The following is a 26,980-nucleotide window of genomic DNA, read 5'->3' as shown; positions in this document are numbered from 1 at the left end:
CTTCCAGTATATATACAGTATTACTAGAGTATCATCTCATCATCCTCATGTCTGTCAGTATATATACAGTATTACTACAGTATCATCTCATTATCCTCATGTCTGTCAGTATATATAGTATTACTTCAGTATCATCTCATCATCCTCATGTCTTTCAGTATATATACAGTATTACTACAGTATCATCTCATCATCCTCATGTCTATCAGTATATATAGTATTACTACAGTATCATCTCATCATCCTCATGTCTTTCAGTATATATACAGTATTACTACAGTATCATCTCATCATCCTCATGTCTATCAGTATATATATAGTATTACTACAGTATAATCTCATTATCCTCATGTCTGTCAGTATATATACAGTATTACTTCAGTATCATCTCATCATCCTCATGTCTATCATTACATATACAGTATTACTACAGTATCATCTCATTATCCTCATGTCTGTCAGTGTATATACAATTTTATTATACAGAGGCGAAAAATATTAATAGGCCATTCTAATTTTAATAGATTAATTGAATTTAATGGCCGACTGCTTTAATATAAATTCTAGTCTCTATTGAAGTAACTAGATAGCACAGCAAGAAACCAGAATTGTGCCAGATTAGCCAACTATCCAGAAACTGATTAACCATGTCTGGAGCTTTAAGAAGAGGTCAAAAGAAATACATTTCAACCAGAAGTGGCAGCTCTCATCTAACACTACTGGCTGAAGGAACATTGGCCACTTCTTGTAAATTAGGATGTATTATACAAGACTATTCCATGGGTTATACAATTCTACTATGCAGATAGGAGACAACTACATTGTTACTAAATACAATTATACCCATATACATTACAATAGTATCAACTATAAAGGCATCCCTTTAGTACATAGTCCATTGTTCAATGGCTTGTATACATTACTAGCCAACAAATCAGATGTGTGTATATATATATATATATATATATATATATATATATATATATATATCAGATAATATTATATAATCTGAGTGTTCTGTGAGGCTTCAAGAGACTAACGTGGTACAAAACAGCACTTGTACTGCGGAGGAAGATTACCAAGGCCGGATCCTATTGGTCTAATACCCAATGTATGATTTGGAACTACAGGTTTGAAAGTGAAATTTTGCAGCAAGGATGTAAAGAAGAGAAACAGCTCCATCTGGGCCAGACTTGCCCCAAGACACATTCGTTTTCCTGTCCAAAAAAGAAAGACATTAATAGCATTAATAATGGTTATAAATGGCTGAAGATGCTGCAGCTCGTGGAGCCTGAAACAAACCAATAGGAACTGTAAACATATCAGTAAGTTCATGTGGATTTTATTGAGGGTGGCATAGACTGGAAGAGGGAATACTCAACTAAGGGATATAAGGGATATAGAATTAAAAAAAAGTTTATCTGCACTCAGATAAACCCTGTGAGTCCTGCTCCCCCCCCCCCCCACTCATAGAGAAAGCCAGTGAGTCCTGATCCCCCCACCACTCATATAGAGCCTGAGTCCTGCTCCCCCCACTTATATAGAGCCTGTGAGTCCTGATCCCCCCCACACTCATAGAGAAAGCCTGTGAGTCCTGCTCCCCCCACTCATATAGAGCCTGAGTCCTGCTCCCCCCACTCATATAGAGCCTGTGAGTCCTCATCCCCCCACCACTCATATAGAGCCTGAGTCCTGCTCCCCCCACTCATATAGAGCCTGTGAGTCCTGCTCCCCCACTCATATAGAGCCAGTGAGTCCTGCTCCCCCCCACCACTCATATAGAGCCTGTGAGTCCTGCTCCCCCACTCATATAGAGCCAGTGAGTCCTGCTCCCCCCACCACTCATATAGAGCCTGAGTCCTGCTCCCCCCACTCATATAGAGCCTGTGAGTCCTGATCCCCCCCACATACTCATAGAGAAAGCCTGTGAGTCCTGCTCCTCCCCCCACACTCATAGAGAAAGCCTGTGAGTCCTGCTCCCCCCACTCATATAGAGCCTGTGAGTCCTGCTCCATCCACTCATATAGAGCCTGTGAGTCCTGCTCCCCCCACTCATATAGAGCCAGTGAGTCCTCATCCCCCCACCACTCATATAGAGCCTGAGTCCTGCTCCCCCCACTCATATAGAGCCAGTGAGTCCTGCTCCCCCCACCACTCATATAGAGCCTGTGAGTCCTGATCCCCCCACCACTCATATAGAGCCTGTGAGTCCTGCTCCCCCCACCACTCATATAGAGCCTGTGAGTCCTGCTCCCCCCCACTCATATAGAAAGCCTGTGAGTCCTGCTCCCCCAACCACTCATATAGAGTCTGTGAGTCCTGCTCCCCCCCACTCATATAGAGCCTGTGAGTCCTGATCCCCCCACTCATATAGAGTCTGTGAGTCCTGCTTCCCCCCACTCATATAGAGCCTGTGAGTCCTGATCCCCCCACCAGTCATATAGAGCCTGTGAGTCCTGCTCCCCCCACCACTCATATAGAGCCTGTGAGTCCTGCTCCCCCCACCACTCATATAGAAAGCCTGTGAGTCCTGCTCCCCCCACCACTCATATAGAGCCTGTGAGTCCTGCTCCCCCACCACTCATATAGAGCCTGTGAGTCCTGCTCCCCCCACCACTCATATAGAGCCTGTGAGTCCTGCTCCCCCCACCACTCATATAGAAAGCCTGTGAGTCCTGCTCCTCCACCACTCATATAGAGCCTGTGAGTCCTGCTCCCCCCCACCACTCATATAGAGCCTGTGAGTCCTGCTCCCCCCACCACTCATATAGAGCCTGTGAGTCCTGCTCCCCCCACCACTCATATAGAGCCTGTGAGTCCTGCTCCCCCACCACTCATATAGAAAGCCTGTGAGTCCTGCTCCCCCCACCACTCATATAGAAAGCCTGTGAGTCCTGCTCCTCCACCACTCATATAGAGCCTGTGAGTCCTGCTCCCCCCCACCACTCATATAGAGCCTGTGAGTCCTGCTCCCCCCACCACTCATATAGAGCCTGTGAGTCCTGCTCCCCCTATTACTCATTTAGAGCCTGTGAATACTGATCCCCCCACTCATATAGAGTCTGTGAGTCCTGCTCCCCCCCACTCATATAGAGCCTGTGAGTCCTGATCCCCCCACCAGTCATATAGAGCCTGTTAGTCCTGCTCCCCCCACCACTCATATAGAGCCTGTGAGTCCTGCTCCCCCCACTCATATAGAGCCTGTGAGTCCTGCTCCCCCCACCACTCATATAGAGCCTGTGAGTCCTGCTCCCCCCACCACTCATATAGAGCCTGTGAGTCCTGCTCCCCCCACCACTCATATAGAGCCTGTGAGTCCTGCTCCCCCCACCACTCATATAGAAAGCCTGTGAGTCCTGCTCCTCCCACCACTCATATAGAGCCTGTGAGTACTGCTCCCCCCACCACTCATATAGAGCCTGTGAGTCCTGCTCCCCCCCCACTCATATAGAAAGCCTGTGATTCCTGCTCCCCCCCACTCATATAGAGCCTGTGAGTCCTGCTTCCCCCACCACTTATATAGAGCCTGAGTCCTGCTTCCCCCACTACTCATATAGAGCCTGTGAGTCCTGCCCCCCCACCACTCATATAGAAAGCCTGTGAGTCCTGCTCCCCCACCACTCATATAGAGAGCCTGTGAGTCCTGCTCCCCCCACCACTCATATAGAGCCTGTGAGTCCTGCTCCCCCCACCACTCATATAGAGCCTGTAAGTCCTGCTCCCCCACCACTGATATAGAAAGCCTGTGAGTCCTGCTCCCCCCACTCATATAGAGCCTGTGAGTCCTGCTCCCCCACCACTCATATAGAAAGCCTGTGAGTCCTGCTCCCCCCACCACTCATATAGAAAGCCTGTGAGTCCTGCTCCCCCCACCACTCATATAGAGCCTGTGAGTCCTGCTCCCCCCACCACTCATATAGAGCCTGTGAGTCCTGCTCCCCCCACCACTCATATAGAAAGCCTGTGAGTCCTGCTCCCCCCACCACTCATATAGAGCCTGTGAGTCCTGCTCCCCCCACCACTCATATAGAGCCTGTGAGTCCTGCTCCCCCCACCACTCATATAGAGCCTGTGAGTTCTGCTCCCCCCACCACTCATATAGAGCCTGTGAGTCCTGCTCCCCCCACCACTCATATAGAGCCTGTGAGTCCTGCTCCCCCCACTCATATAGAGCCTGTGAGTCCTGCTCCCCCCACCACTCATATAGAGCCTGTGAGTCCTGCTCCCCCCACCACTCATATAGAGCCTGTGAGTCCTGCTCCCCCACCACTCATATAGAGCCTGTGTGTCCTGCTCCCCCCACCACTCATATAGAAAGCCTGTGAGTCCTGCTCCCCCCACCACTCATATAGAGCCTGTGAGTCCTGCTCCCCCCACCACTCATATAGAGCCTGTGAGTCCTGCTCCCCCCACTCATATAGAAAGCCTGTGAGTCCCGCTCCCCCCACCACTCATATAGAGCCTGTGAGTCCTGCTCCCCCCACCACTCATATAGAGCCTGTGAGTCCTGCTCCCCCCCCCACTCATATAGAGCCTGTGAGTCCTGCTCCCCCACCACTCATATAGAGCCTGTGAGTCCTGCTCCCCCCACTCATATAGAGCCTGTGAGTCCTGCTCCCCCCACCACTCATATAGAGCCTGTGAGTCCTGCTCCCCCCCCCATTCATATAGAAAGCCTGTGAGTCCTGCTCCCCCCACCACTCATATAGAGTCTGTGAGTCCTGCTCCCCCCCACTCACATAGAGCCTGTGAGTCCTGATCCCCCCACTCATATAGAGTCTGTGAGTCCTGCTCCCCCCCACTCATATAGAGCCTGTGAGTCCTGATCCCCCCACCAGTCATATAGAGCCTGTGAGTCCTGCTCCCCCCACCACTCATATAGAGCCTGTGAGTCCTGCTCCCCCCACCACTCATATAGAGCCTGTGAGTCCTGCTCCCCCCCACTCATATAGAAAGCCTGTGAGTCCTGCTCCCCCCACCACTCATATAGAGCCTGTGAGTCCTGCTCCCCCCACCACTCATATAGAGCCTGTGAGTCCTGCTCCCCCCCCCCCACTCATATAGAAAGCCTGTGAGTCCTGCTCCCCCCCACTCATATAGAGCCTGTGAGTCCTGCTTCCCCCACCACTTATATAGAGCCTGAGTCCTGCTTCCCCCACTACTCATATAGAGCCTGTGAGTCCTGCCCCCCCACCACTCATATAGAAAGCCTGTGAGTCCTGCTCCCCCCACCACTCATATAGAGCCTGTGAGTCCTGCTCCCCCCACCACTCATATAGAGCCTGTGAGTCCTGCTCCCCCACCACTCATATAGAGCCTGTGAGTCCTGCTCCCCCCACCACTCATATAGAGCCTGTGAGTCCTGCTCCCCCCACCACTCATGTAGAGCCTGTGAGTCCTGCTCCCCCCACCACTCATATAGAGCCTGTAAGTCCTGCTCCCCCACCACTCATATAGAAAGCCTGTGAGTCCTGCTACCCCCACCACTCATATAGAGCCTGTGAGTCCTGCTCCCCCCACCACTCATATAGAGTCTGTGAGTCCTGCTCCCCCACCACTCATATAGAGCCTGTGAGTCCTGCTCCCCCACCACTCATATAGAGCCTGTGAGTCCTGCTCCCCCACCACTCATATAGAGCCTGTGAGTCCTGTTCCCCCCACCACTCATATAGAGCCTGTGAGTCCTGCTCCCCACCACTCATATAGAGCCTGTGTGTCCTGCTCCCCCCACCACTCATATAGAAAGCCTGTGAGTCCTGCTCCCCCCCACCACTCATATAGAGCCTGTGAGTCCTGCTCCCCCCACCACTCATACAGAGCCTGTGAGTCCTGCTCCCCCCCACCACTCATATAGAGTCTGTGAGTCCTGCTCCCCCCACCACTCATATAGAGCCTGTGAGTCCTGCTCCCCCACCACTCATATAGAAAGCCTGTGAGTCCTGCTCCCCCCCACCACTCATATAGAAAGCCTGTGAGTCCTGCTCCCCCCACCACTCATATAGAGCCTGTGAGTCCTGCTCCCCCCACCACTCATATAGAGCCTGTGAGTCCTGCTCCCCCCACTCATATAGAGCCTGTGAGTCCTGCTCCCCCCACCACTCATACAGAGCCTGTGAGTCCTGCTCCCCCCACCACTCATACAGAGCTTGTGAGTCCTGCTCCCCCACCAGTCATATAGAGCCTGTGAGTCCTGCTCCCCCCACCACTCATATAGAGCCTGTGAGTCCTGCTCCCCCCACCACTCATATAGAGCCTGTGAGTCCTGCTCCCCCCACCACTCATATAGAAAGCCTGTGAGTCCTGCTCCCCCACCACTCATATAGAGCCTGTGAGTCCTGCTCCCCCCACCACTCATATAGAGCCTGTGAGTCCTGCTCCCCCCACCACTCATATAGAGCCTGTGAGTCCTGCTCCCCCCACTCATATAGAGCCTGTGAGTCCTGCTCCCACCACCACTCATATAGAGCCTGTGAGTCCTGCTTGCCCCTTCACTCATAGGCAGCAGTAGTCTGGAGTTGAATTATTGAGGTCTATGGCAGAGTTTTGTACAAGTGCTCTATGTAGGGAGAAGGAATAGATAAGTCGTGAGATCATGTATTGTTGGTAGTGGATGTAATGATGGGTCACTATGGGCGTTATCTGAAGAGGCTTAAACTTCTATTGTGATACAACCCTATAAAATTAACAAGCCTGCTACTAAGGCTTAGTGGACAGAGTGGAGATTTCTATATTTTTTAAATACAATAGAAAATTAAAAAATACAATCATTAAACATTCTATTCTTAATGGAAAAATGTGTTTCTCATAAAAGGGTCATTTAAAAAAACTAGTCCATTTTGGTGAAACGTTCCCTTTCCGATCCTTGGTGGCAGCAAATGTACAGAAATAACCTATGGAAAGGCTCGCCACCATCTAAATGTCTATAACAACACTGCGACATTATTAAGGTATTACAAAGAATGTCTCATTATATTTGGTCTAAATAACAAAACGAACATTGGACAAAAAACGAGACACACAAAGCCCAAGTCAAGTCTCTTACCAATTAGAAAGGGTATGTGAGCGTCATTCTTCTTAAAGTTGCCTTGATCATCCAAAAAATGATTTGGGTTGAACTTATCTGGTTCATCATAATATTCGGGATCGTAATGAACGGAGGTCAGGAGTGGGGAGACGTATGTGCCCTAAAGGAAGCAGAACATGGATTTACACAATGAAAGTGAAAAGATGTTGAAGATTCCTTGCAGCCGCCAAATTATGCGCGTTATATGCCCGTAACGACCCATTGAAATGAATGGGATCTGTTTTGAGCGCTCACATTCTGACACGTGTATACATACTAGAATGCGCGCCCGTAAACTCACATTGGCTGAGCATATAAGAAGATGCTCCATCTCAACAGTGATTACGCCATCAGTGAGTTTGGGGAAAGATGGCCCCTATACACCACCTTTCACCCCTCAGACCCCCTGAGATAAGATGCCATGCCATGGCCTCCTGACCGCCTATGCATAGTTCCCATAGGAGCTAATGTGTGATGTTCTCCAATACTATGTATTGCAAATCTGAGACCCCACTGCAAGTGGGCTGTGAGCTACTGTAGACAATGTGGTCCCTACACTATATTGCTTTAAATGATCCCCCTTACAATGTGCTGTGACCTGGCTATGGGTTCCTGTAGATGATCTTCCCCTATACTGTGCTGTGAATTGTTGTAGATGATCTTCCCCTATACTGTGCTGTGAATTGTTGTAGATGATCTTCCCCTATACTGTGCTGCAAGGTGCTGTAAACAATGTAACCCCTACACTGTGCTGTGACCTTCCTCTATAATGTGTCTATACCTGCCATAGACTACTGAGAGCAATGTTCCCTCTGTACGTGCTGTGATCTCCTGTAGATGATCTTCCCCTACACTGTGCTGTGAGTTGTTGTAGATGATCTTCCCCTATACTGTGCTGTGAATTGTTGTAGATGATCTTCCCCTATACTGTGCTGTGAATTGTTGTAGATGATCTTCCCCTATACTGTGCTGTGAATTGTTGTAGATGATCTTCCCCTATACTGTGCTGTGACCTTCCTCTATAATGTGTCTATAGCAGCCCATAGACTACTGAGAGCAATGTTCCCTCTGTACGTGCTGTGATCTCCTGTAGATGATCTCCCCTACACTGTGCTGTGCTAAGTAGTGATCATGTAAAGTATTGATAGCAAATGCAATGTTCACCAGAGGTGTGCGGAGGGATCGCAGTCTAACCCGAGACCTTCTCAGAATGTAATAGAGCAACTTGTGGATTGTAGAAATACAGGAAAGCTACAGAAGATGAAGGGCAGGAAATTCTTAGCAGAAACCAAATCAAATTAGAATTTAAAAATATTTAAAATTCCACTTTCCATTACTTCTAATATAGAAGTAGTATATATTATATTTAACACGTAATAATCAGTTATGTAATATTTTCGTTGGTTGCTGATTGGAGACAAACCTTGGGAATGGAGAATCCTTGGAGCACAGTATCTGTTGATGTGAGATGAGGTAGACTGAGCGGTATGACGTCAACGTATCTCATGATTTCATAGATTGTTGCCTCCGTGTAGGGCATGTGATTTCTGTCTGCTATTGAAGGATTTCGATCTCTTCCAATAACTTTGTCAATCTCTTCTTGCATTCTCTCTGAGATGAAGAATATTGTCAAGTGACCATATGACAGGAATTCTGTCTATGTAACTCATGATGTAGCCAAAAGTCATCGGAACAGCAAGATGAAGATTAACCTCACGTGACACTGAACACGGCCGACACTGGAGTGTCCATAGACTGGAATCCCTACTGATGTTGGGGGGCACGGTAATGCCCTCATTCCCAATCCACACACTTTCTTTTACTGAGGAACCTTTATGGGGATTTAGGAGCTTACTCACCTGACCACAAAAAGGACATCATGGCTGGTTATCAGGGGGACACTACATGTATGAGAAGATAACCTGACCACAATAAGGACATCATGGCTGGATATCAGGAGGACACTACATGTATGAGAAGATAACCCGACCACAATAAGGACATCATGGCTGGTTATCAGGAGGACACTACATGTATGAGAAGATAACCTGACCACAATAAGGACATCATGGCTGGTTATCAGGAGGATATTACATGTATGAGAAGATAACCTGACCACAATAAGGACATCATGGCTGGTTATCAGGAGGACACTACATGTATGAGAAGATAACCTGACCACAATAAGGACATCATGGCTGGTTATCAGGAGGACACTACATGTATGAGAAGATAACCCGTCCACAATAAGGACATCATGGCTGGTTATCAGGAGGACACTACATGTATGAGAAGATAACCTGACCACAATAAGGACATCATGGCTGGTTATCAGTAGAGGACACTACATGTATGAGAAGATAACCTGACCACAATAAGGACATCATGGCTAGTCATCAGGAGGGGACACTACATGTATGAGAAGATAACCTGACCACAATAAGGACATCATAGCTGGTTATCAGGAGGACACTACATGTATGAGAAGATAACCTGGCCACAATAAGGACATCATGGCTGGTTATCAGGAGGGGACACTACATGTATGAGAAGATAACCTGACCACAATAAGGACATCATAGCTGGTTATCAGGAGGACACTACATGTATGAGAAGATAACCTGACCACAATAAGGACATCATGGCTGGTTATCAGGAGGACACTACATGTATGAGAAGATAACCTGACCACAATAAGGACATCATGGCTGGTTATCAGGAGGGGACACTACATGTATGAGAAGATAACCTGACCACAATAAGGACATCATGGCTGGTTATCAGGAGGGGACACTACATGTATGAGAAGATAACCCGACCACAATAAGGACATCATGGCTGGTTATCAGGAGGACACTACATGTATGAGAAGATAACCCGACCACAATAAGGACATCATGGCTGGTTATCAGGAGGACACTACATGTATGAGAAGATAACCTGACCACAATAAGGACATCATGGCTGGTTATCAGGAGGGGACACTACATGTATGAGAAGATAACCTGACCACAATAAGGACATCATGGCTGGTTATCAGGAGGACACTACATGTATGAGAAGATAACCTGACCACAATAAGGACATCATGGCTGGTTATCAGGAGGACACTACATGTATGAGAAGATAACCTGACCACAATAAGGACGTCATGGCTGGTTATCAGGAGGGGACACTACATGTATGAGAAGATAACCTGACCACAATAAGGACATCATGGCTGGTTATCAGGAGGGGACACTACATGTATGAGAAGATAACCTGACCACAATAAGGACATCATGGCTGGTTATCAGGAGGGGACACTACATGTATGAGAAGATAACCTGACCACAATAAGGACATCATGGCTGGTTATCAGGAGGGGACACTACATGTATGAGAAGATAACCCGACCACAATAAGGACATCATGGCTGGTTATCAGGAGGGGACACTACATGTATGAGAAGATAACCTGACCACAATAAGGACATCATGGCTGGTTATCAGGAGGACACTACATGTATGAGAAGATAACCCGACCACAATAAGGACATCATGGCTGGTTATCAGGAGGACACTACATGTATGAGAAGATAACCTGACCACAATAAGGACATCATGGCTGGTTATCAGGAGGACACTAGATGTATGAGAAGATAACCTGACCACAATAAGGACATCATGGCTGGTTATCAGGAGGACACTACATGTATGAGAAGATAACCTGACCACAATAAGGACATCATGGCTGGTTATCAGGAGGGACACTAGATGTATTGTGGGGAAGGTGGCCCTGACAGTATTCTACACTATGTTTTAAGTCAGTTGAAAGTGTGGTTCATACTGAACTTCAGTCCAACCGGGGACCCAAACGCGAAATTAATATTGAGAGGTTTGCCCATCTCTAGGTAGAGCCTATTGGGTCTTGTACCTTGGTACTAGGTGTTAAGTAAGAGTGGCATCAAGTCACTCTGATTTGGTCAGGATATTTTGCTACATGAAAGGTGAAGGAAAGTTCAGTTCAGTTCTGATGACTCTCTATATCACTCTTTCTGCCATTCCAATCCAAAGAGGGGGGCTTGACTTTGGACTTTGGACCCTCCTCTATGACAATAATATGCCTTCATATGAGTTCACCTGCTATCTCTGGATATCTCATGAGGATCAGGATCCCATACCGCAGAGTTGTACTGGTAGTTTCTGTTCCACCAAAGAGCAGATCTTGTACATTTGTTCTCAAACTTTGCAAATAGAAAGGAGTGCCTGGGCTACCTTCTTCCTAAGAAAATAAAAGACATCCAAACAATGAATATAAAAACAAGGCTCATATCTGCAACAATATGGGCTAAGTCACAAAGATGCTGGAAACAGTCATTCATCGCAGTCTGGACTCTCATTCTTAAAGGTATTGGGTGGATTTTCCAGCCTAAACTGGTCCCACCATGTGCAGTATTAGGTTTCTGTTGTGGAAAAGGTATACCATTTTATAACCTGTGCAAAGGCAATTATGGGCCTCTTCAATACCTTAGGAATATACCTGCAATCTAATAGACAGGGGAATGCTGCAGTTTGAGTGATAGGGCCCCTGACTTACTGGGCCCCTGCACAGGTGCAAAGGCTGAGGCAAGCAGTGGTTTATGATACTAAGTGCAGAAGCCATAGTAAGTGAAGAAGCCACAGCATTCATCCGAACGGTGCAGTCACTTCTGCAGGACTCCTGGGTGTCAATCCCCTGCCAATCTTCCAAAAGATCATTAGTCTTATAAACCAGAAAACGACTGAAACATTAGACATTCCCCAAAATGGTACAAATAAATAGTAAATCTGACCCCGCCAACAATGATGCCATATGCAACTCCATATAGAAACATTACAGAATATGGGGATTTCAAGAAAACTTTCTTTTTTTTCAAGCCTTTGGATTTGTCTTAAAGTGTTAAAAACATAAACTATGTAAACTATATAAAAGTGTTATCCCCATTATCGTAACACCCCCGGAATACCGGTAACATGAAAGTAACATTGTAGCTGCACAGTGAACGCTGTAAAAACAAAACCCATAAGAAAGTGATACAAATGCAATTTTTCTCTAATTTCACCCCGTTCTGATTATTTTTTCCCGGGGGGGGGGGGGGGGGCTGTAATTTGGGCTTATTAGTATAAATGATCAGCTATTCATTAGAATTGGTCGTTTTTACCTTTTTCATCTTGATGAGGAAACAATCTATATAATCGCGAGGATTTTTTGGATCCAATGTCTTCTCATGATCTTTGATAAAATCATCGGTGATATCATAGATGTCTTGAAAATTCCTCCACATCTTCTTATGTCGACCTGGGATATATTCCATAAAACCCGGATACATGTTGTAGAGCTGAGGACCAAGAAAAGAAAATCCTCATTACAGATAGTCCTCGACTTACGATGTTGATCCATTCTTACGCGTAGGAACAGATCAACGTGATTTAGTGTGCAGCAGCTCGGAACCGAGGAAGACTGTACCATATACATTACAGTACAGTACAGTCTTCCTCGGTTCCGAGTCGCTGCACGCTAAATCACATACTGTACAGGGAGTGCTGGCAGCTTGCATTTATGCGGGAGCTTACTTTTTCTCATAGGAATGCATTGGCCAACATTGATTGGCCAGTGTACAGCATTCGGCCAATTAACACTGGCCAGGAGGAGGAGTCTAATATCAGACCACAATGGAGACTGCTGTGGTCCAATCTTAGACTCCGCCTCCTCACAGACGAGCTTCCGGCAGAACCAGTGTTGATTGGCCGAATGCTGTACACTGGCCAATCAACGCTGGTCAATTCATTCCTATGAGAAAAAGTAAGCTCCCTCGTAACAGCAAGCTGCCAGCACTCCCAACTAGCAAGGACGAGCCTGCTGCAGAACCAGTGTTGATTTGCCGCAGGCTTGTCCTTGCTAGTTGGGAGAGCTGGCAGCTTGATGTTACGAGGGAGCTTACTTTTTAGCTCATCTCTAGTCGGAACCACGAAACGTCGTAACCCGAGGACCACCTGTATTTCCTTATTTGTTAGAGGGTTTGGTTCTTAATTATTTGGAGTTGAAATTCCTATGAGCCTTTCTGAACATATCCAGTCTATGGCTACAGCTTCTGGTTATTCATTACTGAATCCAATTCTTGTATAAAATCCAACTGCTAATTCAGATATTAAGGACACAATTCTTAATTTCTGTCTCTAATGGATGACTCCGATATATTACAGATCGCGCCTTTATAGAATTCATCAATTATTTTCTTACAAGGTTCCATTAAAATGTAATGAATTAAATCACATTTATAATTTGCCTTTATGTTACTATTTTAGACATTGGATACAAAGTATTTACGTGCCAGTCCTGAGGCTATTATTGATTTTATTGCTGCACAAACCAATAGCGGATTATTGCTAAAAGATTTACTAAAATAAAAGTCTAAGTCACCGAGGACTCCAAGGGTTTAGTTATAAAATGGAACGAGGATTGTGTAGGGTCACCGGGTCACCGTATCTGTGGCATTAGCAAAATTGGAGATGGCTTAGATGGTCCAGAGAGAGAATACAAAGAATAGCAATGTAAAGAATTTGATATCAAAGAAGGTGAACAGAAGAAACTGCTCGGTCACTTACAGGGGTCCTGGCTGCAGGTAATTGAGAATCCACATTGTACATACCGTATCTATAACATTAAACCCATAGAATCGAAAGGCCCCGTCCTGTACGTCTATGGGATTCCAATTTCAATGATCTGTGGCTATGGGAGGATGTTATGTCACATGGAAGCATCTGATGCTGCTAAGGCTGATATCAGACTATAACGTTTGCTGTATTTACAAATGCCGGACGATCAGAGTATTATTCTAGGACATTTCCTTCTACTCACCGTTCCCCACATGCTGCTCATGATACTGAAGTTGCTATTGACGCTGTTGATTATTTCCGTCAGTCTCTTGTCCCCATAATCAAAACGCTTCCCAAAGACCACGGAGCAGATCACATTAGAGACTGTGCGACTCAAGTACATTTGAGGATCGACTGGAGACCCTAAGCAAGAAAGGTCACAAAGAGATATTAGTAATCAAACATCTGTCCTGTAACGAGCTGTGCACCAGGGACCCTACATCACATGATCAGGGACTGTATATCACACGACCATAGACCGTATTTCACATGACCAGGGACCTATCTATATATCCCTGAGGAATGCATACAGAAAGTATATTGGAAAACAGTAAACAATATAGAAACAATAACATTTATTTGCAGAAACTGGACAATCCCTTTAATGAGAAGCTCCGCTGATGTTATTGCACCGACACTTGGGTTGGCCGCTGTTCACCTCCATGTTCTGGTATCTCTTCGCCTTATTGCAGGACATGACACAACAGATAATACACTATATCTTACTCTCCATTTCTTAACCTTACCCTTTGTTTCCTTCAGCCCTTTGATAAGGAAGTGCCCCTCCTCCAGGATTCTCTTTTCTATACTTTCTTTCCCCATGCCGAAGTTTCTCAGTGTCAGTAACGTGAATTGTCTGCGACGCTTCCAGTCATCACCATTGGCAAACGCTATGTCTATGGAACAGAAGTAAAAACAAGTCTAACAGAGCCGAGAGACAATTACAATGTAACCGAATCTCACCCACATTATATCAGTGTTATTACCTGACAGTGAAAGGGTTAGGTGTCTGCAGCAGACTTACTGATCCCGTCCTATCTCGGTCTGTCAATTCTATTCTAGATCTACTCATCTGCCTGTGTATGATTATTGAGGATTCTCTAAGTCCTCGGATGGTTCCGTTCTGACTTGTGCTGCCTCCAGCCTAGCTGACATAAGATATATGATCCAGAGCTGATATAAGACTTAAGTTATCAGAAACCATCATCATCTCACCGTCTTCTCCTATGAAGTTCCTGAACACTGGATAGTCTCCTCTATCGCCGAATACATCATTCTGGTCAATGAAGGCTTCTTTCATCGCTTTATAGCCACATACGACAATTCCTGGTTTCGATCCAAAGTACAAGGTAAAGACCGGCCCATATTTCTCCTTCATCTGTGGACACATATGTAACCCGATATACTTGTCAGGACATTCAGTCTGTTCTCATGTTTATTAACATAAAATTCCATCAAGAAGAAACACAGTTGGAGAAAACATGGCCGACACTAAAGGAACCTTATAGAAGAAGCCGAGCACTGGCCGCCCAACTAGAGATGAAGAACGTTCTCAGCAAGCAGGATGGTGGGGAATCTTCACAAAGGTCATGGCAAAGTCCAGGAGAAGGAGAAATAAGAGACCTTTTGGTACCATGACGGGGGGACATTTACCATGGATTCTCCCTTCACTGATCTATGTCACTTAACCAAGAAATATACTTCCATGTAGATGAATATATATTCTTTAACATATGTATATGATCTCTTCTTGTAAGTGGGAATACTCTTCAGGCCTGATATGACCATGTAGACTGGTGACCTCCGACCTGCGACTCCCTAACTATTGCTAAATTCCAAGTATACTGAGAGCTGTAGTTTTGCAACAGCCCTCCTGAGCCCATTCCTGGTTGGGGTGGCTTTTCGTGCAGGGCTTTTGGCTCTCTCACAATTTTCCTAAGAACTCTGCCATGGATTACAAATGGACTCTAGGAAGAATATGCAAATCTGTCTCCCAAGATGTAAACAGGGAGACAGTGCCTCTGTTATGCTGCCCTCTATAGGAAGCACCCTGAACATCATGCCCGACTTCCCAGAAGCCTTTGCTGCATAATGCAGGGTTATAACCAAATCAATTTCTCAGCTACGGACGGCGCCATTTCTGTCTCTTTGGACTTCATCAGCGCAGCACAGAGAGAACTGATTTGGTAGAAGTGAGAGGCTGAGAGACCAGATTATGGGGATAATGTCACTCCTTAGGGGGAGACCACTTCTACCAAATCAGCTCTCTCTAGGTTGTGCTGATGAAGTCTCCCTGTTTACATCTTGGGAGACAGATTTGCATATTCTTCCCATGTTCCCTTGCAGTGGAGCAACTATGGCTGTATAAGTCTCCGCACACCTGAGAAGGCGGTCTCTCCCTAAGGATGGATGTTATCCCCATAAAATGGTATCTAAACATTCTCCAAGAGAAACTTCTCCCAACCATACATGAGCAACTTGGTGGTGAATGATGCAGACCTTGTAAAAGGCAAAAGTGATAAATAAATGATTTAGAGAACAAAACATTCACATTTTAGTTCCATGTCCATCTAATTCCCAGATCTCAATCCAACTGTGGTCAATTCTCAAGATGTGGGAGACCAAAAAAAAAAAAAAAAAACTACAGAAATAAGGGTCAACACTGGAAATACTGAGTCTTTGCATAAAGTTGATGTAATTAGAGATGAGCGAACAGAGAAATATTCGATATTCGTTTCGAGTAGAGCTTCAATATTTGACTACTCGATCACATATCGAATCCCATTATAGTCTATGGGAAAAAATGCTCGTTTCAGGGGAAACCACTATTCCACTAAAGGAGAGTCACCAAGTCCACGAGTATCAGGAGGAGAGTGTTTAGGAGGAGCGCTGTGCAGTTATTATAGTCTATGGGGTCCGTGCACTATAACTGCACAGCGCTTGCATTTGCGCTGATAAAAAGCTCCCTCGTAACCGCAAGCTGCCAGCTCTCCCGACTAGCAAGGACGAGCCTGCTGCAGAACCAGCATTCATTTGCCACAGGCTCGTCCTTGCTAGTCAGGAGAGCTGGCAGCTTAATGTTATGAGGGAGCTTACTTTTTCTCATAGGAATGAATAGACCAGCGTTGATTGGCCAGTGTAGAGGATTCAGCCAATCAATGCTGGTCCTGTTGGAGGCTCATCTGTGAGGAGGCGGAGTCTAAAATTGGACCACAATGGAAACTGCTCCTGATTCCGGCCGCCAATTCCTTTTTCCAATTTTTTTTTTCAATGCCTCCATTGCCGTAGTTACTGTCCCACCTCCCCTGCACAGTTATTGGTGGAAAAAAAGCGCCAGGAAAGGTGGGAGGGGACACAAATTTTTACTGCGTTTGCCTCGTGGTATTCGATTCCATGGTGTTGGTGTGGAGAAGGAACATACCCTGTTTCCCCAAAAATAAGACATCACCCCCTTCACCTCCTGAACCACCTACAACCGGCAGTCATGCCGCAGCTCCACTAAGGAAACACTGGCATGACTGCCGATTGTCCCCCGCTCCAGCCACTGCAAAAGACATTACTCAAAAATAAGACAGGTCATATATTTCGGAAGAGAATTTAATATAAGACACTGTCTTATTTTCGGGAAAACAGGGTAGCAGAGAAGGAACATCGCAGCGCCCATGCGCCTGGTGGAGGACATGGCGCCTCGGTCAGCTGTGACTGAGGCGCCGTTAGGGTTAATGGGGACGCTTGTTGCGGACACCGGCCACCCCCCACCCCGCTGGACTCACCTTGTGCATGCTGTCTAGGCCACAACATCTGCCGGCATGAGGGGTCCTGTGTAGCCGGCTGGCATGCCCGCAGTGTGTAGGTGGCCTGGGATGGCAGCGGCGGCCGGAACATGTGGGCTGCTGCTATGTTGACTATGGTCTCCCCGGTCAATCGACCCGCCCTCACTTCGCCGGCAATGTATGGTGCTCCAGCGCTGGCTCCATAGCCCGCCCACACCTTGCCATGCACCAATAGGAGGTGCGTGGAAAGACCTGACGTAATGCCAGCGCCTACAGCAGAGCCGGAGTGAACTTTTGATGGTCATGGTGACGATTTGGGGTGAGTGACCCACATTTAGAGTAGGTCGGTGTGTGTGAAATTTCAACTAAATCCATTCAGCCGTTTGGCTGTGATTGAGGAACAAACATCCAAATACACAAACCCACAAACATCCAAATACACAAACCCACAAACATCCAAATACACAAACCCACAAACATCCAAACACACAAACTTTCACCTTTATAATATTAGTAGGATTAATAGTGTGGGGGAACAATAATATCTTATGAAAAATTGTGTATAGAGGTGGGGGCTGAGATGGTTCTATCTGTCCATCTCTCTCTCCCAGAGAGATGCAGTTTGGATCTTGCCAGACTGGTTATGTAAATACTATGCTCTGTGTATTGGGTGATGCTATCTTACAAAGAAACTAATTAAAATGGAGACAGTTCGGCAGGAACCACGGGCATTGTTACAAAGAGGAATAAGCTCTGATTGAAGAACAGAATGGGGGGAGTGCAGAGTCAGCCAGTATGGAAATCAACCCAAGAGATAGTTTAAGGAAAGAGCAGTTAGAAATGGAGGTGAGAAACTGCTGATAAGATATTGGATAGTTGGATAACAAATTAAGTAAGGAATGGTTACAGAAATAAGGTATTAAGTGTTTGTATATCTTTCTTAGTGTAAGGGAATATATAGTGAGCACTCACAGTCCAGATAAAGGGTTAAATCTGGTCTGCACATGGCATTGTGTTGTTAGTGCCATGTGAGTGATGATGAAGGTCAGGCCCCTCCCCCCAGTGTGACTCGTATATATCCACAGCAGAGGTATCATGGTATACAGGTTTGGTAGCAAGAAGGGGGGAGGGGAGACACGGCAGTTAGCTAAGATTTTAGCTATGAGTGATACGATGTAACATCATTGGTATAATGTATGGAGAATTATGAATATATGGTTTAACAATTTGTAACTGTATAATTTAAGCTGTTTTTAAAAATCAAATACTGGCATTTCTAAAAACAGCTTAAATTATACAGTTACAAATTGTTAAACCATATATTCATAATTCTCCATACATTATACCAATGATGTTACATCGTATCACTCATAGCTAAAATCTTAGCTAACTGCCGTGTCTCCCCTCCCCCCTTCTTGCTACCAAACCTGTATACCATGATACCTCTGATTTCTGTTGAGGTCAAATCATAATACCCCAGAGATATGCTGTCTGTAAAGGAAAAATAATTAACAGGCCAAGATCGGCCTCCGCCATCTTTTAGCCTGGAGAATCATGAAGACACATGGTGGTCGTGTATCAAAATGGATTCTCCAGGCTAAAAGATGGCGGAGGCCGATCTTGGCCTGTTAATTATTTTTCCTTTACAGACAGCATATCTCTGGGGTATTATGATTTGACCTCAACAGAAATTGGCGCCCAAACGTGCGGCTTGAGAGATGAGGAGACGGTTTGCTGATCCCCCGGACGACCAGATTACAGGAGTGCTTGGAAATACAGATCCAACAAAGTCAGCGCTGCAAGGTAAGAACTTTAATCTTACCAGTTTGATCTGTGTTTCTAAGAACTTTTGTATTCCTGTCCGAGTGTGAGGTAAACACATATGTTCCTTATATAGATAGCTCAAGCTTTTTGCAAAGAACCTAAAAGAATATATATTGTCTGTAAAGGGGGATGGGAAATCTCACTCTTTGTATACTGTCCATGCTGTGATTTGATTGATACATCTGTTATAAAGTGTATAAGGCGGTACAGGCAGTCTCCATCCTTAGTTAAAAGACAGAGATTAGTTCAGTGAAAATGGGGAGTAATCTGTGTGATCCCCCAAATAAATCTGTGTGGTTCCGGGGAGTAATCTGTGTGATCCCCCAAATAAATCTGTGTGGTTCTGGGGAGTAATCTTTGTGATCCCCCAAATAAATCTGTGTGGTTCTGGGGAGTAATCTGTGTGATCCCCCAAATAAATCTGTGTGGTTCTGGGGAGTAATCTTTGTGATCCCCCAAATAAATATACCCCATATGAACTAATAGAGATGAGAGAGAGAAGTTGCCGCCCAAGTAAAAGAAAAAATAAATAAATAAATAAATAAATAAAAAAAATCCTTAAGAGAGCAGGGGTTCCTAAGATAGGATTGTTTGATAGTAAATGTTGGGAACCAATGGAGATTAGATCATGCAGGACAGATACAGGAGCATAAGTTACAAAGAGGAATAAGCTCTGATTGAAGAACAGAATGGGGGGAGTGCAGAGTCAGCCAGTATGGAAATCAACCCAAGAGATAGTTTAAGGAAAGAGCAGTTAGAAATGGAGGTGAGAAACTGCTGATAAGATATTGGATAGTTGGATAACAAATTAAGTAAGGAATGGTTACAGAAATAAGGTATTAAGTGTTTGTATATCTTTCTTAGTGTAAGGGAATATATAGTGAGCACTCACAGTCCAGATAAAGGGTTAAATCTGGTCTGCACATGGCATTGTGTTGTTAGTGCCATGTGAGTGATGATGAAGGTCAGGCCCCTCCCCCCAGTGTGACTCGTATATATCCACAGCAGAGGTATCATGGTATACAGGTTTGGTAGCAAGAAGGGGGGAGGGGAGACACGGCAGTTAGCTAAGATTTTAGCTATGAGTGATACGATGTAACATCATTGGTATAATGTATGGAGAATTATGAATATATGGTTTAACAATTTGTAACTGTATAATTTAAGCTGTTTTTAGAAATGCCAGTATTTGATTTTTAAAACCTTGTGTAACAGTGGTAAAAACTTTGATTGAAATCTCATAAAGAAAAATGTTAAAATTCTGGCAGTTGGCCCTTAAGGCAAAACCTCAAATATAGTTTAAGAGTTTCTGAGCATCTGTAGCAACTAGATGAGTGGGGTCTGCCATGGAAATATTCGAAGACTGCACAGAAATATTAATATGTAATGTTGGTATCAGTATTGGCTGTTTAAATCATATTTAATGTCTTTAGAATTGGATTAATGTCATAAATTTTAGATAATCATCATTATGTTTATTTTCCAGTGATATACACATTGAGGAGAAGACGAAGGCATCTAAATCACATGTTTTGTTTATTTTTCTTCAATATTCAGCTGTGCAGGAATTATAACTAACTCTGTGATTATTTGTAGGAAAATATGAAAATTTGACAAGTTCTTTATGATTTAATGGATGTGTGTGTGTCTGGAGCTCCAGTGTGAAGTTTGCATGTATGTATATGAATGGGCACATATGTGTTACATGTATTTGCTATATGCACATGCTCTGTTTGTTCATGTTTATATTGTTACATTTTTAAACTCCACAGGGAGCAGATGAAGAAATTGAATGCTGATAGTCCCACAGAGGGTGGTGACAAGTAGATATGAGTTCTTTTCCATCGTTGAATATATATATATGTCTTCTGGTGAATATGAGATGTACTTGATATACCATGTACATGTACTAGGTACTCTAGGTGTTTATTGGTTATGAGTTTATACTGTAAACCCATGAATGTTAACAATTGGGAATTATTTTGTGAAAAAGTTTTATCTAATACTTGTAAAATGTTATTGGTCATTTCTATTCAGATTGATCCTTCTGATATGGGATTAGGCACCATAAGGGGTAGGCAATGCATGAGAGCTATCTTAATATGTACACGCAGGTAAAGATAAATCATAGTTTTACAAAACAAAAGTGGTATTTCTGTGGCATTGTTTGCTACAAGGTGATAGACATCTGACTAAGTAGATTAGAAGTCACTCGGATGTCTGCTCTGTAATGTGTTTTTGTGTATAAATTCTTGTTATGACGGGGGAGGGGGGAGATAGATTGATCCCTTAAAGTTTTTGCCTTCTCTGCTGATATATTTTGAGCATTTAATGAATTAGTTGTGATTCTGAAATAATTAGAAGTTGTAGAGAATTGAATTTACTTAGGATTGTATAAATAAGTCTGAATACAGGTTTGGCAAGTTTTAGCCAGCCAACCACTTACAATGGCTGTACCCTTAAACAACAGAATGTCTTAATTAGTGTCTTAATTAGTGTCAAAAGTCCTATTGTATAATGGCTAAAGGGTAAATAGAGTATTGTATTGCCCTGTGTAGCTTAAAGTGAGACACTGGAAATCTAATTAGAAGTGTCTCTTATTATCACCTTAACTAAAAGAAGTGATAGCAAAAACCACCAGTGTATGAAAAAGATTAGACAAATGTTTTATGGGAGATTAAGTGAATATTATTGTGGTATGTTGATAATTTAAATTTTTTTTTTTTTATTCTTTGTGCCACAGATAGACAGACATGAACCTGATGTGTTTTCCTCTATCAGAACGGTGGTAAGGCAATCCTCACACAGATAGACAGATGTCATATTTCTTTGGCAAGATAGAGTAACATGGAATTTGCTCTACATCCTCCTCAAACATCTCATTTCAGCGTTATTTGACTTTTGAATCCTGCAACTCTTATACCAGTAGGAGTTCATGATTCAAAGGGGGGGAGTAGATAATGAGATATTTGGTAGATGAGATATTTTTAAACTCCCTCTCAGAAGAGGCGGCTTCGGTCATGTCACTGACGCCCCATTGGAGAATCCTGACTATGAGATATTTGTGGACGGTTCCAGGTACCTAACAGAAAAAGGCAAATTTGAATACAGGGTATGCTGTAGTCATTATACATGACACCATAGTATAAGAAGCCCTTCCACCACACATGTCAGTATAAGAGGCTGACCTTATAGAAGCCTGATAGCACAGCAAACATTTACACTGACTCCTGGTATGCTTTTGGCATTGCACATGGTTATGGTCCAATATGGAGGTCTAGGAACTTCCTGACGGCACAGGGCAAACCAATTAAGAAAGGAAACTTAGCAAGTCAGTTGAGATATGGCCATATTGCTCCCTAAGCAGTTGGCAATTGTGAAAGTCAGAGCTCACACAAAGGGAAGAGACCCTGAGAGTATTGGAAATAGGCTGAGTAAGCAGCGGCACTACCGCCATGGAAGGGTCTCAACCAGGTGAGAAAAATAGCAGACCCCAAGGGGCTGTACTCTAAGGTGACTGGTGAGGAAATTGAGAAATGGACAAAGGCTGGTGCCAGAGAATGTGAAAATGGGGGATAAATCAGTGTACCCCCAAATGGCTGGTTTGGCCCACGGTAAGGTGCACGCCTCTTGAAATGCCATGGAGTCATTAGTGGGTAAACTATAGTTTGCCTCAGGTTGGAAGGGCTGCAGGGAATCACGTAAAAGCATGTCACATATGTGCTCTACACAATCCAGGACAGGTAGTTAAGACACACCGCATGCACACCAAAACCCCTGTATCCATTACATACAATTGCCTGAATTTACAACATACAAATATGTGTTGGTCTGTGTGTATTTTGTTCTCAGGTTGGATCAGCCGAGCAACAACGCAGGTAACTGCCAAGAAATTGATATCTGAGCTTGTGTGTAGATTGGGGATACCTGAGATGAGAGAGTCTGATAGAGGGACACATTTCACAGGTGAAATAATGAATAAAATATTGTATGTATTGGGGATTGAGCAGAGTTCAGGCAAAGTAGAAAAGGTTGAAGTGCACACTCAAGGTGCTTTATGGAAGGGTGCTTAGACTAAGGGTTGTATTTTCCCCAGACTTCACAACTTAAGTATGAGAAGTACTGCCAGCTATGTCCAGAACTTGTGTCAAAGACTGAAAGTAACACATGAACAGGCGTTTTCTTCTATTCTAGACCCTGTTTGATCTTTTGATTTTTTCCAGGAGCACATAGCTTGCAGGTGGTGATTGGGTGATAGTGAAAAGACATATCAGAAAGACGGCCCCTCCTAAGTGCTGATGACAACTGCCACCTCCGTCAAATTGGAGGATACCTGCTTCCCATTATACAAAGATTCCTGAATCACGGCAGGAATGAAGAAATGGACATTATTTGTTTGTTTTTTTTTTGTTTTGCTTTCCTAAAAGGATAATGGGGATATGGCAAAACATTGTACAAATTGCCATGGGCATATTGTGTATATAGTATTTTCTTTCAAGTTAATTTTGATATGTTTTAATAGATGTTATGATAAAGATAGATATAAGTGGTAGACATTTATAAAAAAAAAATATCAGATGGGGAATCCAGCAGGGCTGGCATTTAGGGAACTAAGTGAACGTACTCATCTGATATGAAAAATAATAAATGTCTTAATGGGGGAATTGTGGGGGAACAATAATATCTTATGAAAAATTGTGTATAGAGGTGGGGGCTGAGATGGTTCTATCTGTCCATCTCTCTCTCCCAGAGAGATGCAGTTTGGATCTTGCCAGACTGGTTATGTAAATACTATGCTCTGTGTATTGGGTGATGCTATCTTACAAAGAAACTAATTAAAATGGAGACAGTTCGGCAGGAACCACGGGCATTGTTAGGAAAGGATCAAAGACCAAAGACCCTTTTTAAGATAAAGGGACAAGAGAAGGGTAATTAAGTTAATTGTCTCCAACAAGGATGTCTATTGTCTTTAGAATACCATGAGATAGACATCTAGGATGTGTATTTGAGACATGTGCTGATGGCTGCCATTTTGATTGATACATGCGGCTACCATGTGCTCACAAGACTCCATTTTAGAGTAAAGCCAGCCCTCAGGGGGGTGTGTCCTCTCTCCAGTTTCTTATCCAATAGATATGCATCAGGGCTATTGTTACAAACTTCTCCACCAATAGATGTATGCTAATTCTACTAGCCAATCCTGTTCTGTCTATGCCATGTGATATATACTTTGTTCTAGCCACCATTAAAGTAGAATCCATTTTGATACACGACCACCATGTGTCTTCATGATTCTCCAGGCTAAAAGATGGCGGAGGCCGATCTTGGCCTGTTAATTATTTTTCCTTTACAGACAGCATATCTCTGGGGTATTATGATTTGACCTCAACAATAGCAATAACCTTTTTTGAAAAAAATGATTTTTTTTTTTGTTCAGAAAACTCCTTTAAGTTCTGACCTAAGTTAAGTCTAAAAATGGGATAATGACAGCTTACATAATGATGTTCCTATGACATGGACATACCATATATTACATTACACCATATGTCACCATTATTACCATGTACATTACATCGGTACCACATTACCACCATTATATTGCCCTCAATCCATAAGGCTCTCTCACCTTCATGAATGTGGTGGAAACGTTCCCTGTGTCGATCTGTAGAAGATTCCCCAGCAATGGGATGGGCAGAGGTCCTGGGGGGAGCATCGCCTTCTCTCTGAAGATCTTCCTGTAGCTCAAGATGATATAAGACAGGATGAAGATGAAGAGAAGAAGAAGTGTGCTGCTCCAATCCATCCTGCCAAGGAAGTCACAGATGTATAAAGCATTATATATGTGTTATTATATAGGGTTACATGATAGTATACAGGTATAATCCAAGCAGAACTGGGTGTATATATCCAGCTCTCTGCTGCAGAATTTGGGTGATAAAAAAAATTAACATAAAAATATAGAAGGCGGCGGCGGCATCTGTGAGGAGATGTCAGCGAGTGGTAGGAGAGAGTCTGAGAGCGGGCGGATGTCAAGGCCATTAAGGTTCCTGCAGGGGGTGTTGGTTTAGGGGTTGGGGGGTCTATTACAGAGGAGAGGGCAGAGAATACCAACAGGTTGTGGTCAGAGAGTGTGGACGGAGAGTTAGAGAGGCCACATATGAGGTCTAATGTGTGCCCTTTATAAGGGTGGCAGAGGCGGACCACTGAGAGAGACCAAAGGAGGCGGTGAGAGACGGTAGACTGGAAGCTGGGGGGGGGGGGGCAGTCTGTGATAATGGATAATGGGGATGATGAAGTCGCCCATGATGATGGTGGGAGTATCTGTGGATGGGAAGTGTATGAGCCAAGTGGTGAAATGGTCAATGAAGACGGCGGTAGGTGCCGGTGATCGATATATGACAGCCAGTTGGAGTTTGGAGGGTGAGTAGATATGAACAGAGTGCACTACAAAGGAGGGGGGGGGGGGGAGGGCAGGTAGCGCCTGGATTGGAGCAAATGTTTCTTTGATGCTGAGAAATGTAAATACATTAGAAATGAAGAGGTCATGGTTGGAGTCTAGTTCATTGTGTGTGGCGCGAGCATCCATAGTGCACCCTACAGGACAGGGGGAGTGAGATGGGTGTAAGATATAGGGGGTTCCTTGCGCTGATGCCGGTTGTGGGGAAAGAGCCGGCAGAGATTTGCTGGGGTGGTCCAGGATTAGGAGATATGTGGTGGGGGGGACACAGCAGGGTACAGAGACAAAGATATCAAAGCGAATATAATTGCTACAATGTGTTTCACAACAGAATGATTGATAATAAGAGCAGGCAGAGGTGGAGGTATGCTGGAGGAGCAGACACGGGGAGAACAAACTCCTTGCAGATGTCCTTGGCAGTATTCAAGCCAAAGACTGTAGTGCTACAAGGCTGCAGTGCTAACCACTGAGCCACTGTGCTGCCCCAAGGTTAGATAAGTTTCTTATGTTGGGCTCCACACCAGCACTCGTGTTACGTTTGGGGATTCTGTTCCCTACACACTTAACACATACAGTATGTACTATATATAATAAGTAGAACATATAGGAGCGTATAGATTATAGGAAAGGGCTGGAGCACTTACTTGAGAAAATGTCTTGCTGTCAGGATTCTTGTTGGGAAAGAATTCAGGGTTTCAGTGCTCTGGTGTTCATAAGGAGAAACAATTACAATGGCCGGGCGTGAACAGACAAGTTATTGGGAACATCAGTATAACACAAGAATGGCTCACTGACCTGGAATGACTTGTATGAGCTTATGAAATTGGGCAATATCCACAGCCTCAGCGTGCACTGTATTATTCTGCAGACTGTGTCCTTATACATAACATATGCTCCATAAAGTCTAGAAAACACTTTATGATTAGAGATCACTCCAATATTACTAATTGTTATTTTTTTTTTTTACCAAAACAAAAAAAAAAATAGATATTCATCTTGGGCAATCTAAGAAGGCCACCATGTTTCTTCAGATCACAGAATATAATAGGTGGAGGCCCAGGGGAGGTTAGGGTTATCAGTAGAGATGAGCGAACAGTAAAATATTCGATATTTGTTATTCGTTTCGAATAGCCGCTCAATATTGGACTATTGGAAGGAATCTGGAACCCCATTATAGTCTATGGGG

The 26,980-nt window shown here is 44.2% G+C and overlaps 1 protein-coding gene across 1 annotated transcript; it reads right to left on the bottom strand.

Annotated features, from left to right (window-relative positions):
• Window positions 1–1,021: 1,021 nt before the first annotated feature.
• LOC142184248 (cytochrome P450 2F2-like) lies at window positions 1,022–26,466 on the bottom strand. Its single transcript, XM_075259017.1, has 10 exons — window positions 26,439–26,466; window positions 24,964–25,141; window positions 14,956–15,118; window positions 14,487–14,636; window positions 13,943–14,103; window positions 12,246–12,422; window positions 11,185–11,326; window positions 8,487–8,674; window positions 7,043–7,184; window positions 1,022–1,217 (listed from the first exon to the last, which is right to left on the bottom strand). Exons 2-10 carry the CDS (start codon window positions 25,138–25,140, stop codon window positions 1,036–1,038), a joined length of 1,482 nt encoding a protein of 493 aa, XP_075115118.1. The 5' UTR covers window position 25,141; window positions 26,439–26,466; the 3' UTR covers window positions 1,022–1,035.
• Between the last annotated feature and the right edge of the window lie 514 nt (window positions 26,467–26,980).

The sequence above is a fragment of the Leptodactylus fuscus genome, chromosome 11 (genome assembly GCF_031893055.1).
Source record: "Leptodactylus fuscus isolate aLepFus1 chromosome 11, aLepFus1.hap2, whole genome shotgun sequence".
NCBI lineage: Eukaryota > Metazoa > Chordata > Amphibia > Anura > Leptodactylidae > Leptodactylus > Leptodactylus fuscus.
The sequence above is the reverse complement of the archived record's forward strand: the minus strand, read 5'-3'. Positions and strand labels throughout refer to the sequence as shown.

Excerpts from the sequence above, each read along its gene's own strand:
- LOC142184248 (XM_075259017.1), bottom strand. The coding sequence starts at position 25,140 with ATGGATTGGAGCAGCACACTTCTTCTTCTCTTCATCTTCATCCTGTCT. Across the intron at positions 8,675-11,184 it reads GAGATATCCAGAGATAGCAG|AGAGAATGCAAGAAGAGATT; the intron begins GTGAACTCATAT and ends TCTTCATCTCAG. Across the intron at positions 7,185-8,486 it reads AAGGATTCTCCATTCCCAAG|GGCACATACGTCTCCCCACT; the intron begins GTTTGTCTCCAA and ends TGCTTCCTTTAG.